At 37.8% G+C, this 18,241-nt stretch overlaps 2 protein-coding genes across 2 annotated transcripts in view; one reads left to right on the forward strand and one right to left on the reverse strand.

Annotated features, from left to right (window-relative positions):
• Positions 1 to 10,479, forward strand: part of zgc:162872 (BAR_ACAPs and ArfGap_ACAP domain-containing protein) — a 31,268-nt gene extending 20,789 nt beyond the window's left edge. Inside the window, exons 18-22 of the mRNA XM_067451400.1 lie at positions 396 to 550; positions 829 to 938; positions 1,380 to 1,490; positions 2,214 to 2,275; positions 9,712 to 10,479. Of these exons, the coding sequence (XP_067307501.1) occupies positions 396 to 550; positions 829 to 938; positions 1,380 to 1,490; positions 2,214 to 2,275; positions 9,712 to 9,833 (560 nt within the window). The 3' untranslated portion in view covers positions 9,834 to 10,479. The remainder of the gene's footprint in view (positions 1 to 395; positions 551 to 828; positions 939 to 1,379; positions 1,491 to 2,213; positions 2,276 to 9,711) is intronic.
• LOC137084878 (complement C1q and tumor necrosis factor-related protein 9) overlaps positions 1 to 18,241 on the reverse strand; it is a 367,307-nt gene that overhangs the window by 122,195 nt on the left and 226,871 nt on the right. The gene's annotated exons all lie outside the window — the stretch shown is intronic.

Here is an 18,241-nt window from a genome sequence, read left to right on the forward strand (position 1 = left end):
TATAATGAATTATCAATATTTTGTATTATTAATTAAAACAATATTTTTTAATTTATTATTGAAATTTCAATGAAATTATTACATTTAAATAATATAATTAAAATAATATCTAATATAGATATTATGAATTATGATTATTTTTGTAATTATGCAAATAAATGCAATTACATAATTAAATAATATATTACAATTAATAACATTTTATATTCAATATTATTTTAAAGTGATATTTTATAATTAATTATCAATATTTTTATTATTAATTAAAATTATATTTTATAATTGATTTAAAATGTCAATTAAATTATTACATTTAAATAATATAATTAAAATAATATCTAATATAGATATTATAAATTATGATTCTTATGAATGTTTGTGCACTGTTGCCATAGAAACAGCAAAGCTGCGTGCCGGAGAGAGGCTGTATCAGGCGTCGCTAAACGGGCATCTCGTTGCCATGGCGACGGCGCTGGCTGAGGGCGCGGATGTGAACTGGAGTGACCCCCAGCAGGAGGGACGGACGGCTCTGATTGGCTCGGCCATTGGGGTGAGTGATGCGGCCTCGGAGAGTCCGAATGCTGTTAGACGAGTGTGTGATTCTGGCCCTCTGTGAAGTGTGTGTGTGTGTGTGAGAGAGTGTGTTTGTGCGTATTTGTTTGTGTGTGTGCGTGCGTGCGTGCGTGCGTGTGTGATGGGTAGGTTTAGGGGTGGGGCAGTGTAAGGGGATAGAAAATACGGTTTGTACAGTATAAAAACCATTACGCCTATGGAATGTCCCCAAATGTCACAAAAACAAATGTGTGTGTGTGTGTGTGTCTCTGGCAGGGCTCTCTGCTGGCGTGTGAGTTTCTGCTGCAGAACGGTGCTAACGTGAACCACAGGGATCAGCACGGACAGGGCGCTCTGCACGCCGCCGCCACTTACGGACACACCGGGTACCACACACACACACACACACACACACACACACACACACACACACACACACACACACACATTACCTGACTCTTCATCAGTTTGAAGTGCTGCCTTCAGGCAGACGGTACAGACTAATCAATGCAAGGACAAATCGACTCAAACTCAGTTTCTATCCAACTGCAATAACCACTGAAAAAAATAATGTGCACAGGGTTATGTTATGTATAATGTAATAAATGTGACTGTGTGTGTTTGTTTATTGTGCAGTCTTTATTCTTATTTATTTTATTAATTTGACTTAATTTAAATTGTATTTTTTGTTTTTTATAAAGAATCACTGAATGACGCACTGACCGGAAGCACTTTTAATTTAATTGTACAAGTGACAATGACAATAAAGATCTTCTGTTCCATTCTTTACCTGATGTGTAATACTGATCAGTGATTGGTCACTTCAGGCAGGTGTGTCTGCTGCTCAAGAGAGGAGCCAATCAGTACGCAGCTGACGAAAAGGGAAACGATCCGCTCAGTATCGCCATAGAAACCGCCCACGCTGACATCGTCACTTTGTGAGTAATCTGTGTGTGTGTGTGTGTGTGTGTGTGTGTGTGTGTGTGCGCGTGTGTGTGTGTGATGGGTAGGTTTAGGGGCTGTGTGTGTGTGTGTGTGTGTGTGTGTGTGTGTGTGTGTGTGTGTGTGTGTGTGTGTGTGAGCCTGTTTATGTGGTTTATGAGGACACAAATTTGTATAACTACATGGGTATTACACTGGTATTACACTATAAATGTGGTTTATGAGGACATATCAAATGTCCTCATAATTCAAATGGCCTTAAAAACATACTAAATGATGTTTTTTTGAGAAAGTAAAAATGCAGAATGTTTCCTGTGATGGGTAGGTTTAGGGGCTGTGTGTGTGTGTGTGTGTGTGTGTGTGTGTGAGATGGGTAGGTTTAGGGGTAGGGGCAGTGTAAGGGAATAGAAAATACGGTTTGTACAGTATAAAAACCATTACGCCTATTGAATGTGTGTGTGTGTGTGTGTGTGTGTGTGTGTGTGTGTGTGTGTGTGTGTGTGTGTGTGTGTGTGTGTGTGTGTGTGTGTGTGTGTGTGTGTGTGTGATGGGTAGGTTTAGGGGTAGGGGCAGTGTAAGGGAATAGAAAATACGGTTTGTACAGTATAAAAACCATTACGCCTATTGAATGTGTGTGTGTGTGTGTGTGTGTGTGTGTGTGTGTGTGTGTGTGTGTGTGTGTGTGTGTGTGTGTGTGTGTGTGTGTGTGTGTGTTTCAGGTTGAGAATGGCCCGAATGAATGAGGAAATGAGGGATTCGGAGGGATTCTTCGGGTCTGTTGGTAAGATTGTGTTAATTAGATGCGTTCAGTCTGTCCTAATGTAACTCACAGAGTCTCAAACTTCTTCTGGATTGTTTTTAAATGTTTTTGAGTCTCTTCTGCTCCCCACGGCTGCTTTTATTTGATCAAAAATACAGTAAAAACAGTGACATATTATTAAGATGTAAATCAGCAGTTTCCTATGTGAATATTCAAGTTCAAGAGTTTTATTTGTCACATACACAGTTATACAGAATACAACCGGCAGTGAAATGTAAACAGGTCCGCTCCATGGACAGCAAATAACAATTGTAACGACAATGACTTATGAGTTTAATGTCTCGGGGAATAATTAACTCAAAAGGGATTTAATATTCAATATTCATGAATTTATGAATATAATTTGCTAGTCGTTCATTACGTATTAAAATTTTCCGATAGGGAAAATTGTTTAATTAAATACAAGTAACCCTTTACGGAATTGCCTGAAATTCTCTTACTAAGTTTGTCCCGCAAATTAGTTATAGACTTTCCAAATCAATTCTCCATAAGGGATTACTGCTTTACGAGCGCATAAGAAACATTAACTTTACTGATCAGGACAAGTTCAATATTTCAAATGGTCATACAGTTTACAGTTTACTAACATAGTAGCATAAGCAGTTAGGTAACGTTAGATCGCAAGTTTCATTGACTTTGTGTATGTGAAGAATAACAGATTCAACTCATTAAATGTCTTTTGGAGGTTTAATAAACACAGACTAAAAATAACACTACAATTCACACAGAAAGTACATACTAAATATGCATCAAGAGAGTAGAAATATAGATATTAACGAAAGAATACATAAAAGCGAATAATGAATAGACTGAAATTAGAGGGAGATAAAAGAGAGAGAGAGAGAGATGAGAGAGATGGGACAAAGAATTAGGGGTAAGAAGCAGCTTTCCTTCAGTTCATCAAATACAACCTTCACGGAGTTAACTTGTCCCAACGGGAAAATAACACACCCTCTTAACAGCAGTTTGAATTTGGAAGATAATACTTGCTCTAGTTGTGGCTTCTCGCGTGTGTGCGTATGTTCCGATTTCAAATGCCCTGCGTGTCCGGTGGTTCTTTCCGAGGTCGAGAGGGAGCGGCTGGTTGCTTTCTAGAGACGCTCCGTGTCCTCCTTCTGAAGAATGCCCTTGGGGCTAGTAAGTTGATGACTCAGTAGGGAAGCGAGGAGAACCAGGGAAGAGGGGAAGAGAGGAAGAGCTGGGGCCTGCTTGGAGGGCCTGCATTGGTGGCCTGGCTCAATGGCCAGGCATCGTGGCGTTGGTTCCGCCAGAGAGAGAAGAGAAGCGAAGTAAGAGAGAGAGATTGTCTCCACTGGTCTTTTAAGGTCTGGGGGGTAGTCCCACCCTCCAGGGTTAGACTTAACCAATGAGGTTGTTGGGATTTCCAGGCGGGAAATTCCTCAGCAGATTTTATGGCTCTTTGTTCCAAAACTTGAATCAGTGGGTCTCTGACCATTCATATTCTAATTACTGCAACAAACACACACTGCATTTTCTGAATAAGTGATATACATGGAAGTGTAAGTCGTGAAGTGAGCATTAATTTGATAGGAGACATGACATATATGAGGTTATCTGAACTAGTAATTTGTTAAGACAAAGATAAAAAAAAAAGATGCAAAATACCATACAGAAGAAACATTTTACAAGACAGTTATGTGTTTACATACAATGTCCTGGGGTGCATGTTCATCTATAGATGGTTTGTCTATAATTTGAGGTAAAAGCGTGTGTTTTACAACCTTTAGCTCTCTGTGTATGGAACTTTTCATGTGGCCAAATTCTTTTGGGCCGTAAAACTTCTTATCAGATGGTTTCCAGGGTAACGGAGAATCTTTCTCTGTTGTGTTGGGGGAAGGTCTGTTCCTAAGCACAGAGCATTCAAAACATATTTGTTAAATGTAACTGGCGATTGTGTGTTTGATTCGCCTGAGTCGCTACACAATTAACAAAAAAAAGCACAATAAATTATAAAATAGGAATAGGATAAGGTGCTATATATATATATATATATATATATATATATATATATATATATATATATATATATATATATATATATATATATATATATATATATATATATATATATATATATATGTAGAATTATGAATAAATCCAGTAAAAAATAAAATAAAATAAAAAGATGTGGAATAAAGTAAACTGGAGAAATAAATATATAATATATGATATATACAGTCTTGTTCAAAATAATAGCAGTACAATGTGACTAACCAGAATAATCAAGGTTTTTCGTATATTTTTTATTGCTACGTGGCAAACAAGTTACCAGTAGGTTCAGTAGATTCTCAGAAAACAAATGAGACCCAGCATTCATGATATGCACGCTCTTAAGGCTGTGCAATTGGGCAATTAGTTGAATTAGTTGAAAGGGGTGTGTTCAAAAAAATAGCAGTGTGGCATTCAATCACTGAGGTCATCAATTTTGTGAAGAAACAGGTGTGAATCAGGTGGCCTCTATTTAAGGATGAAGCCAACACTTGTTGAACATGCATTTGAAAGCTGAGGAAAATGGGTCGTTCAAGACATTGTTCAGAAGAACAGCGTACTTTGATTAAAAAGTTGATTAGAGAGGGGAAAACCTATAAAGAGGTGCAAAAAATGATAGGCTGTTCAGCTAAAATGATCTCCAATGCCTTAAAATGGAGAGCAAAACCAGAGAGACGTGGAAGAAAACGGAAGACAACCATCAAAATGGATAGAAGAATAACCAGAATGGCAAAGGCTCAGCCAATGATCACCTCCAGGATGATCAAAGTCTGGAGTTACCTGTAAGTACTGTGACAGTTAGAAGACGTCTGTGAGAAGCTAATCTATTTTCAAGAATCCCCCGCAAAGTCCCTCTGTTAAAAAAAAGGCATGTGCAGAAGAGGTTACAATTTGCCAAAGAACACATCAACTGGCCTAAAGAGAAATGGAGGAACATTTTGTGGACTGATGAGAGTAAAATTGTTCTTTTTGGGTCCAAGGGCCACAGGCAGTTTGTGAGACGACCCCCAAACTCTGAATTCAAGCCACAGTACACAGTGAAGACAGTGAAGCATGGAGGTGCAAGCATCATGATATGGGCATGTTTCTCCTACTATGGTGTTGGGCCTATTTATCGCATACCAGGGATCGTGGATCAGTTTGCATATGTTAAAATACTTGAAGAGGTCATGTTGCCCTATGCTGAAGAGGACATGCCCTTGAAATGGTTGTTTCAACAAGACAATGACCCAAAACACACTAGTAAACGGGCAAAGTCTTGGTTCCAAACCAACAAAATTAATGTTATGGAGTGGCCAGCCCAATCTCCAGACCTTAATCCAATTGAGAACTTGTGGGGTGATATCAAAAATGCTGTTTCTGAAGCAAAACCAAGAAATGTGAATGAATTGTGGAATGTTGTTAAAGAATCATGGAGTGGAATAACAGCTGAGAGGTGCCACAAGTTGGTTGACTCCACGCCACACAGATGTCAAGCAGTTTTAAAAAACTGTGGTCATACAACTAAATATTAGTTTAGTGATTCACAGGATTGCTAAATCCCAGAAAAAAAAATGTTTGTACAAAATAGTTTTGAGTTTGTACAGTCAAAGGTAGACACTGCTATTTTTTTGAACACACCCCTTTCAACTAATCGCCCAATTGCACAGCCTTAAGAGCGTGCATATCATGAATGCTGGGTCTTGTTTGTTTTCTGAGAATCTACTGAACCTACTGGTAACTTGTTTGCCACGTAGCAATAAAAAATATACTAAAAACCTTGATTATTCTGGTTAGTCACATGGTACTGCTATTATTTTGAACAAGACTGTGTATATATATATATATATATATATATATATATATATATATATATATATATATATATATATATATATATATATATATATATATATATATATATATAAATACGTGGATAACAGAAGTGCAGGGGTGTAATGTGCAAACAGCATTATAATGAGTAGTTACATGGAAACAACAAGAATAAAGTGCAGTGCAATAGACCCTTTTACTGTTTGTATACAATGATGACGTAGCACCGTATGCGCGCGCATTTTGGCAACAAACTGTGGCGAGAATCAGCAGCATGTCAAGCTACGTGAGCGGATTAAGCAACACAAACCGAGAAAGTTACTTTAAAAAGTTGACTTTATCAAATGGCATTCGGCTACCAGATCCGTGTACTATAGTGTATAGAGTGGATAGAAGACGTTAGCAGGTATACAGTGGTCGGATACGTATTTAGTTGAGAAACGGAGCGTGTACACCCGAGACAAGCATATAAATCACTGGATGCTTGAATACGTTGTCTGTGGGCCTGTACAGAATGTCCAATACAATTTTCTACATTTTTTCTTATTCTTCACAAAGACATACATTTATCCTTTTCCTAACATTTTATGTTGTTATTGATTCGTATGTGTCAACACACTTCTGTTTAAAGTTTAATTTTGTAATGCTATAGTACTTTAATAGCAACTATGTTGCTTGCATACATTTCTCAGATGGTTATTTTGCAATTAAACTATTAATAAAATCATTACAAATGAAATTGATAAGTACTGTGATTATTGATATGATAATCTGGGGGTGGGGGGTACATTATACACACCAGTGGCAGCCAATGTTGGGAGGTTTATTATAAAGCATTAAGTTTCAAGTGCAGTAAATGTTTTACAAATGTAATTTTTTTATGCGAGCATTTGTATGTCCTCGTTCCAATCAATGCATTTAATCGCCTGCAGCCACAGGTACCGCCGGTTCTTCTGAAGCGGCCGTGATCCTGTCGGAATCCTATAAAACTTAAGCCCATTGGTGGAATAGCGATTAGTGCAACCGAAAACGCAACAGCCAGACATTTTAATGCTGGGAAACCGTTTTGATAAACTTTCGGAGTTGCTAACACGTTAGATCCACTTCTGTTGCCAAAATGCGCGCACAACTCTTTGATCACGTGGGCTGTAAAAGGGTCTATATCAGTATGTGAGTTGTTAATACTGAGTGAGGTGAAGTCACATTTTGTTAAGTGACAGCGTTCAGGAGTCTGATGGCCTGTGGGAAGAAACTCCTCCTGAGTCTCTCAGTTTTGGCCATCAGGCTACGGAAGCGCTTACCAGAAGGCAGCCGGGTGAAGTGGGGGTTGGCCGGGTGATTAATGTCCTTGATGATTTTTTTTAGCTCTGCCTCTGCATCGTTTGATGTAGATGTCCTGCAGAGACGGGAGAGCTGACCCTGAGATGCGCTCGGACAAGCGCACCACTCTTTGCAGGGCTTTGCAGTCGTGACTGGTGCTGTTACCATACCACGCTGTGATGCACTGAGTCAGTAAACTTTCTATCGCCCCTGAATAGAAAGTTTTCAGGATAGCTGGTGAGACCCGGAATTTCCTCATCCAGGTGGTACAGTCTTTGCCTGGCCTTTTTCACCTGTGTCTGGATATGTGCAGTCCAGGTCCGGTCCTCGGAGATGTTCACACCCAGGTATTTGAAGCTGCTCACTCTCTCTGCTGGTGTCCCGCTGATCATAAGAGGGGAATATGACCGTTGCTGTCTCTTCCTGAAGTCCACAATCAGTTCTTTGGTCTTGTTCACATTCAGAAGGAGACAGTTGTCTTGGCACAATGATGTCAGTTGCTCCACCTCGTCCAAGTGTGCAGTCTCGTTGTTGGAAATGAGGCCCAGGACAACAGTATCATCCGCAAACTTGATGACAGAGGTGGAGCTGTGTGTGGACAAACAGTCATGCGTGTAGAGAGAGTAGAGCAGGGGACTGAGGACACAGCCCTGTGGAGCTCCCACACTCACGGTGATGGAGGTGGAGGTGAACTGTCCTACTCTCACCACCTGAGGTCTGCCAGTGAGGAAATCTTCAATCCAGTGACAGAGAGAAGAGTTCAGTCCGAGATCCAGGAGTTTGTTAGTTAGCTTAATGGGAACTATGGTGTTAAAGGCTGAACTATAGTCAATAAATAGCAGTCTTACATAGTTCCCATTCTTGCTGTCGATGTGTGTGAGGGAGGAGTGGAGGACGTGAGAGATGGCATCTTCAGTCGATCTATTGGGACGATAGGCGAACTGAAGAGGGTCCAAGGTGTCAGGGATGGAGGAGCAAATGTTGTTTTTGATGAGTCTCTCAAAGACCTTCCTGACTAAAGACGTGAGAGCCACTGGGCGATAGTCATTTAGGCAAGAGGGTTTACTGTTCTTAGGGACAGGGATGATGGTGGATTTTTTGAATGAGGTTGGGACCACAGATGTAGCAAGGGACTCATTGAAGATGGATGTGAGGAGTCCAGCGAGCTGATCAGCACAGGACCGCAGGACACGACCTGAAACGCCATCCGGACCAGCAGCTTTCCTAACATCCACACGCTTGAGTGTCCTACAAACCTCATCCTCCGAGACAGAGATCACGTGATTGTTGCAGCTCTGAGTGATTCTCTCTGACGATTTAATATAAAGTAAAGTGTGATTTATTCCTGTGATCAAAGCTGAATTTATCATCATTACTCCAGTCTTCAGTGTCACATGATCCTTCACTGATCATTCAGATATGAGGATTTATAATTATTATCAGTGTTAAAAGCAGTTCATATAATTCTGTGGAAAATGTGATTCACTACAATTCAAAAATTAGGGATAAGTAAGAAAAATAAATAAAAGGAAATTATACTTTTATTCAGCAAAAACGCATTAACTTGATCAAAATTGACAGCTAAGATATTTATAAAGTAATGTAAATGATTGCATCTCCTTACTCTTTAATATATATATATATATATATATATATATATATATATATATATATATATATATATATATATATATATATATATATTTAATGTTATTATTAAAATAATTTTTTATGCAACTATGCAATTTTCTATTTAATTTTTAAATTTTTTATTATTTAAAATATATAATTTCTTATAAAATAATATTTAAATTAACAATGTTATTGTTTTAATTATAATATTTTGATTAATTAAAACAACTGAATTTAAATTAAAATAATTGTATTTTAATTATAAAATATTTTTTTAATGAAAATTGCTTAATTAATTATGAAATATATTTTTATTATAACATTTAAATAATATTAATTAAATAATACTAAATAATTTAATTAAATAATAATTAAAATAATTGCATAATTCCTTATAAAATATTTTAATTAACATATTGTTAATATTTCACTATTTTAACTGTATTTTTGATCATATAAAAGCAGCCTTAATGAGAAGAAGAGACTTAAAAAAACAATACAAATAATTATTCTGTACTTTTTTTGGCAGAAATTATCTATTAATTGTTAAGTTCAGTTTGTAGTGAAACCTTGCCAACACCAACAGATCAATCCTTTTCTCTTCTTTTCCGGCTTTTCCTCAGGAGACGACGAAACATTCCAGGATATTTTCCGTGATTTCAGCAACATGGCGTCACACGACCCAGAGAAACTCTCTCGCCGTCAGTTCGTCCGCAGCTCTGAGGGAGAAGAGGAGAAAAGCTAGAGGTCAAGTGAGGTCAGAGGTCACGCTGCTGCACTATTGGACAAGGGAGCAAAACGGAAAAAGAGGGAAATTTTAATGTTACAAAAAGACTAAAAATGTTGTGACGCTGTGTGTGTGAGCGTCAGTCCTCAGTGTTTTTTAATGAGTGTGTTTGTGTGTGAGGTGATCCGGTCCCACTCATTTCATCCACACATGTGAACTGACTCTGTTTTAGCCTGTCCTCTGCTGGTTTTACTAAAGGCTGTTGACACGTACCTTTGTGAACTGTTTTAGGTTGTGCCACACTGAACTTTGGAGGAAATTTCCTTACAGTGAACACAGCGGTTATTAAAGTCAACATGAAACCAAAAGTGACCTTACTTTCTTAATGCATGTCCCTGAATGATTCATCAGTGCACGTTACTCACTCTTCATCAGCTTAAAGGGTTAGTTCACCCAAAAATGAATATTATTTCATGAATTACTCCGCCTCATGTTGTTGGACACCCGTAAGACCTTCGTTCATCTTCAGAACACAAATGAAGATATTTTAGTGTAAAGCTGAGAAAGGCTTCAGAAAGGCCTCCATTGGCATTCAGTACATTCACACTCACAAGACCCATAAAGGCACTAAAGACGTCGACACAAAGCCCATCTCACTACAGCGGCTCGACAATCATTTGATGAAGCGGCGAGAATAGTCTTTGTGTGCACAAAAATCAAAATAACGACTTTATCCGCCAAGTTATTGTCTTCCGTGTCGGTCTCGCTCCTCCTCTTCTGGGTCATGAACGTCACGGTCATATTCTCACGCATGCGTCGAGTTCACGTCAATAACTCAGTGGAGAAACGGCCTCAGTTCCAAATGGAACGCTCATGTTTAAGAGTGCGATGACATCACTGTGGTCTGACTTCTTGTGTTCTTGTGATAATTGCCATTTGCATGCTTTTTTGTTTTCCTCGTCTCTCTCGTTGACTGCGGCGTGATGAGACGTCATTCTCGGCCAGCAGATTCGTCTGGAGCTCGTGGCTCTTCGGTTTCGGAGCCACATGCAAATTTATGAAATTTGACGTGCACAACGTCATCAAATTGGGGTCTCGCGCACTCCGCATCGACGTCATTTTTGCCGCGTACCCTCGCGCTCAAGCGGACGCGTCGTGTATAAACGAGGCTTAAAGCTACACTCAAGTTCAAGTTCAATTTTATTTATATAGCACATTTCCCACAGCCCCCAGGCTGACCAAAGTGCTTTACAGAAGGTCAAGAATAGCATACATGCATAGAAATAAAACCAGAACAGATTAAAAAATAAAAAGCACAACTTTTAAAAGTTAAACACATCAAGGGTAGGGGCCAGCCTGATCTCTAAAGGCAGGGTATTCCAGAGTCGTGGCCCTGCTACCGCAAATGCACGCTCACCTCTACGCTTCAGTCTAGCGCGTGGAACGACCAGCAAAGCATGATCACAAGAGCGGAGTCTTCTGGAAGGAGTATAGGAGTGAAGGAGTTCAGATAGATAGACAGGTGCTTTGTTATGAAGGGATTTATAGACGAAGAGGAGAATTTTAAAATTATTCTCTGACAAATAGGCAGCCAATGAAGTGATCTAAGAATAGGAGTGACATGTTCATATTTACGACGCTTTAAAAGAAATCTGGCAGCAGCATTTTGGACAAGCTGAAGTCGTGCAATTTGAGATTTAGATATACCGCAATATAAAGAATTGCAGTAATCTAGACGCGATGTAACAAACGCATGAACAGCCATTTCTAGAGTTTTCGGGGAGAGAAAGTTTTTAATTTTAGACAGAAGACGAAGCTGATAAAAACTAGAACCAATGACAGAGGAGATATGTCTGTCAAATTTTAAATGCTGGTCAAAAATAATACCTAGGTTCTGTACACTGAAGTTTGATAAACGCAAGTTAATTCTTCAGTTCAATCTCTGTGTGCTAAAGGCACATACGTTCCTGTAGAGATGGCAATACACACTCTCCATTTATTGCCAAATAAATGAAAAGCATGTCATCAATCTCTTCTCTCTCGCTCTATCAAAATATCCCTTTCCTCAGAGATGGTCAAGCTCAGTTTGTGCATGATTAGGCTATGATATAACAATTTGTTTTTTAATACTGTATCCTAAATTGTGAATAATTAATATATCATGCTGAAGTATTAAAAGAAAAAAAACATCAAAAACCGTACAGAACGGAAAACCGTGACCCTAAACTGTGATACGAACCGAACTGTGGGTTTTGTGAGCCGCCCCTAATATGCTCCTAAAACACAATCATTCGCTGCATTTTTGATCCATTTTATTTATTGTTTTTGGTACTTATTTAAATGCATTTTTTAAACAGACTGAGAGTCCATTGCTTTTATTGTTTTTGGTTGTTTTGTTCATTTAGTGGTTATTTAAAATGTTTTCCATTTTTAGTGTTAAATAGTCTTTAGAAATGAAAGTTTATTGATATTTGAAAAGGTGTACCTGCATTTTTATGCCATTATAATTATTTTAGATGAAAATGGTCTCAGAACGACAATATTATCGTTTATCGCAATAATTTCTTGGCCAATTTATCGTCAAGCAAAATTTGTTATTGTGACAGGCCTACTCAAGACCTACACGGAAGACAATAACTTGGTGGATAAAGTCGTTATTTAGATTTTTGTGCGCACAAAGACTATTCTCGCCGCTTCATCAAATGATTGTCCAGTGCTGTAGTGAGATGGGCTTTGTGTCGACGTCTTTAGTGCCTTTATGGGTCTTGTGAGTGTGAATGTACTGAATGCCAATGGAGGCCTTTCTGAAGCCTTTCTCAGCTTTACACTAAAATATCTTCATTTGTGTTCTGAAGATGAACGGAGGTCTTACGGGTGTCCAACGACATGAGGCGGAGTAATTCATGAAATCATTTTCATTTTTGGGTGAACTAACCCTTTAAGCTAAGAGTGAGGGCGGGGTTAACTCACTCAATTCAAAAGAAATCTGCCACCTGGGGCCTTCTTGTTTTTAACGTGCGTAAAGAAATGTACATCACATGATTTTACACACGGCCTTCATATGGTAGAACTCCTCATTCTGAGCAACTTTGGCTCTAGGACCGCCGCTGTCAATCGTTAAATATTCGAGATTATCTCAAAAAACAACTTTTGTGAGTTAGTCCTACATTTTTGTCTCAAACTCTGGATTCTCTAGGTCAATAATCATCCAAAAATGTTGAACTTTTGCCTTTGGATAGCTATAGCTGGATCCTTTTGAAAACAAGCGAGGCCAAGTCTACCCAAAAGCCGATCATTCATAAACAAAAACCAAGAACTTTGTGAAAATGGGTGGAAATCGGACCTTTCATCATTTCCTTAGTAAAATTGCCTATTTGGCTGTAAATGGTCTTTTCCATCTCTGATCGAAGTGGTTACAGGCTTGTTTAATAAAAAACATACCGTAATTCCTCAAATAAAGACCGGGGCCTTTATTTACCTGAGCTGCCAACGGGAACCGGCTTTTATTAGCGGCAGGCCTGTATTTCTAATTCCATCTGTTTGAAATATAATTGCTTTATGTAAACCGTTTTCAATTTAAAGTGATCGTTCCAGTGGACAAATATCATTGATTTTTTTAAGAAACATTTGCAAAATTATCACCATACAACAAAATAATGCGCATTTTTTGTAATTCCGCGCGCAGCTCCGCATCCGAGGATGAACGAGGTCTCGGCGAATCTAGCCGAGCATGACGTCTCATCTCACCGGCACCAGTTTGAACATGAGGTGCTTATATTTACTGAATGAGCCTACAAAAGCAGAAATAAGCCATTTTAAATAAAGATCCAGGTTTAGGCAAATAAATAAATAAATCACGACATTAAAGTTTAGTGAAATTAGGAAATATTTACGAGATCGTTAATTTAGTGCATATTTTGTTCTCATGTCACAAGTAATAATATCAAGCCACGGTTTACTGAGTTTTACACCATTCTCTTGTAGTGTGTTTTTTGGTGAAATATACTAAAATAAATATCATCACCTGTGCACGTTAGCCCACTTCTCGATGTGTTGGTTTATAGAACAATTACTCCGTTTCAAAGAATAGCACAACGGCGAGCGCGTCGCGTATAAACGCCTCGTCCGTTTGGGGAGGAGCGCGCGGCGTGCAGTCAGCGGAGACTCGCGCAGCGGAGACAGGCGAAAGTATAAACAAGGCTTGAGACGCGACGCTGCGTGGAGCTGAGCTTCGAGGCTTGGGTGCGACACCCTTAAGACATAAAAGAGACGAGAGGTTAATATTAGATGCGTCTTAATCAGCTCCCTAGTTCAGTAGTCAGGACACTGATCAGGACATACCGGAAAGTCAATGGGCTGATCCCTGATCAGTGCCCTGACTACTGATGGAGCAGATTGAGGCGCACGCATTGTGAAGATCGATATTTGTAGCCTGCCTGACACGGCATTTTCACAGACGTCGCATCTCTCATCGACTACAGTAGCCTATTTAAAACGGCACATGCATCCGTTATATTCTCAATTTAATTTACAAAGCAATACCAGTAAAGTGTTTAGGTTAACTATAGAAGAAACCAGGATTAGTGTGTGTCGCACTGGCATGACTCGCATCGGGGCGCGTGGCAACAGGATGGTTTCGCATTAAATTAACGGCATTTAGGAGATTATCCACTCATTTTCCCCCGGCCTTTATTTGAGACCGGCCTTTATTTGTTCGTGCTGGCCACGCCCCCGGCCACTATCAGAGGACCGGCGTTTATTTGACTACAGGCTTCTATTTGAGGAAATATAGTAATACCATTTTATGCATGTGCTTAAAGGCCTTAGAGCGCTTACCGTGTGTTCACACCGCCGCCGGCGAGAGTGCTGCCCTGCCAACGACGCTGTAGAAAGCTTCGTGGACGTGCTGCCGCTCTGACGTAGATTGAATGTTTTTCTGTTTTTTTAACTGTATTTAAAGAGGCCGCAAATCAAACAAGCATGTTGATGGATAGACTTGGATAGACAAGTAGGGTATAAATTAACCTCATGAAATCGTTTAAATGTGAAAGTAAGAATAAATTGCATTCGCGCTGAACAACGAGCGTTCTAGCGCCTATAAAATAGTGTTGCGCGACTTCTTAACAAATTACACATCACTATGAATGATCTCGTCATAAATGATAGGGAAACCCGCACAGCAATGATCAACTTCTCTTACATTTTGCTTGGGAACTAATGTGGTCGGAACCAAAGTTTACAGGCCTGCATTCTCTGGATTTCTCTCAAGCAGAGCACTTCTACATTCTGATTGGTTGCCGCCAAACCCAAATCGTCCAAGACGCACCGCACCGCTCTTGCCGCCGGCTCCCATTGAAAATGAATGACTTCCGGCCACCTTGCCGCTCTCGCCGCCGGCGGTGTGAACGCACAGTTAAACCCGATAATTGCTTCTTGCAGCTATATTTGTTAATATTAACGTTTTCGGCCTGATAAGAATATTTAGCCGATATATGAAAGCCGATATTAATATATTTCATTTACTTCAGCGGAGACACTTCAGATGCGCACTGTTCACCATGATTGGTTTGATTTGCTTGAAATATGATTAAAAAAAATATTAAAAAAATATACGGTTCAGTGCAGACATATGCATTTATTTAGAGCAACATAGGCAGCTAAAGTAGGGATGCACGATATTAGATTTTTGCCGATATCCGATATGCCGATATATGTTTATTTGTTACCTTTGTTTGGAAACAACACCATTTTGAGCAAAAACTTTTTTTTTTCATTCTGGTTTCAGATTTCTGAGGTCTCCTTACTTAAAGGATTCTTGTTGAAGAAAAATAAATGTTAATGAAGTTCTTTGTATGATAAGAGTATACTAAAAGCCCTGAAAATAACAATAATAAATTTAACCAATAATAAATAAAATAAAATAAATCATTTTTTACCCCAGATGTAGCTGTAACCTAAATATTGTATTTTGGGATTTAGCGTTTGTGCACACCTATTGTAGAGCTCCTTGGATTATTTTTCATCATCCATTTCCTAAAATTTTATTACAGATTAATACACTGTATATAAAAGTATTTAATTTACAAGTGTCTTGCTTGTGATTTATGACATAATTACTGATTTGTTTATTCAGAACAAGAAGTAACTTTAATTTATTTGTGTATTCTACTTTTCATTGTATTACTGTAACAACAGCGCCCCCACTACATGTATAAATATATAGCGGTCTGGGGGCGGGCACTAGGACCCGGAGGAGCTTCTGCTGCTGTGGAGGCTGCCGCACGCGCTAGAGAGGGGAGATGCGATTGGGCTTGTTTTGGGTTCGTTTTGGTCTAGTTGTTGTGAATACCAGGCAAATCTGCTGCTGACGGTCACGTGCATTCAGAAATTCAAGGCAGACTTTAAAAACAGTCAATATAAATCACTGTACATGCAATGTATTTTCTTGTTTTCACTTCAAGAATGACCGCAGTGCTGACATGGTCTCATCGCTGTAGCACTCCTTGCATACATGAGTTATTGCAGGCGCATATCAATACGTTATCATATCGGCAAGGCATATCGGCATAATTTTTTCATTTTGGCCGATGCCGATTTTTATATTTTAAGCGTTTATCGGCCGATTCCGATGTTGTGCCGATAATATCGTGCATCCCTAAGCTAAAGTCATACAGGCTTCATAAAATTATTATGAGAACATCATAATTGTTGGTTTGGGATATTGCTTTTAATGCTGCGACTTTTGTTTTTGTAATCAGGCTCTCAAAAATGAGATACAAATTTGGATTTATCGGCCAATATATCGGTTTAAAAATAAATAATTATCGGTTATCTGCCTAAATTTGCATATCGGTACATCCCTAATAATTTTAAAATCTCCTGCCATATTTCACTTTTTATCATCGAAACACTAAAACACTTTTACGTTTGATAACAATAAGGAAAACTTCTAAAGCATTTATTAGTCTTTGTTCATGTTCATTTCAACATTATTTAAATCAATATCTGTTAATAATATTGTAACACTTTACAATAAGATCTCATTTGTTTACTTTATTAATGCATTAACTAACAATGAGCAATGCATCTGTTACATTATTTATTCATCTTTGTTTACATTAGTTAATAAAAATACCGTATTTTGTTCATGAACTAATGCTAACCAATAAAGCTATTAGTAAATGTTGAGGTAACACTAAATAAGATAAATAAATGCTGAAGTTTTGTGCAAACCTTATTGTGAAGTGTTACCATATTATTTAATAGACAGCTGTATTTTACATTAATTAAGTTAATTAAGTTAAATAAATACTGCAGTATTGTTAGTTAAAGCATTGGTTACAATGCACATAACAAGTAATGTGACCTTATTGTGAAGTGTGATGCCTTATTTTTTCTTGAATTTCCAGTAATGTGTCTGATCAAGAAAGTCAAATGTGTTGGGAATGCGGTTTCATGTTGACTAAATGCACACTGAATAAAAGTAAATAAACAGTTATAACAGTTAATATAATGCGATACACAATATATTGATATCAATGTGGATGTCTTAAGAGTTTGTGTCTTATTCTAACTAATAAAAAAGCTCTTTAACTATGAAATGTTCTGTCTGTTTTATGGCATAGACATGCTTTGGTTTCAAGTTCACAACAGAAAATGTATTGTTTGTGTCATTGCTGTCCGGTCTTCCACTTATGGAATAAGTTTGAGCTCCAACATTTCATCTTGGTAATCCATAAAAAACCTACATTTGTATTAAGCTAACTGAAGGAAAAGAATGGAGTTTTTGTAAAGTGATCCATTATGACATCAGCAGATCTTCAGACGCCTTTATGACATCATCAGGGTGATCGCATCATCACTGATGAACATTCTATAAGTGTCAGTTATTTATTTATTTATTTATTTATTTATTTATTTATTTTGATAAAATATCAACGCATCTAAGAATGTAAATATCTATAGTTATAGGTGTTTGCACAGTTCACTATTTTGATGAGGACAATCACATTTCAGAGAAAATATTTCACATTAGAAGATATTAAAGTTTAACATCCATAATAAAAAGATGAAACTTCTTATATCTTCTTCACTTATTTATAAAAATATTTTCTTAAAATAAAAAACACCAGACTTAAAAAAAGCTTATATAAAGCTTATAATATATATATATATATATATATATATATATATATATATATATATATATATATATATATATATATATATATATATATAATATTGGATATCAGTATATAAACAAAGAATGAGTCAGTCATAAAGTAGAGCAAACAAACAAACAAAAAAACAAAAAAAAGGAAGGAAGGAGAAAAAATTACAAGACAGGGGTATAACTTATCATTATAGATCACCTCAGAGGAAAATATTAAAAGACTTACACATTTGAATTGTTTTAAAGCCTTTTG

This window comes from Pseudorasbora parva, chromosome 8 (genome assembly GCF_024679245.1).
Source record: "Pseudorasbora parva isolate DD20220531a chromosome 8, ASM2467924v1, whole genome shotgun sequence".
NCBI classification, from domain to species: domain Eukaryota; kingdom Metazoa; phylum Chordata; class Actinopteri; order Cypriniformes; family Gobionidae; genus Pseudorasbora; species Pseudorasbora parva.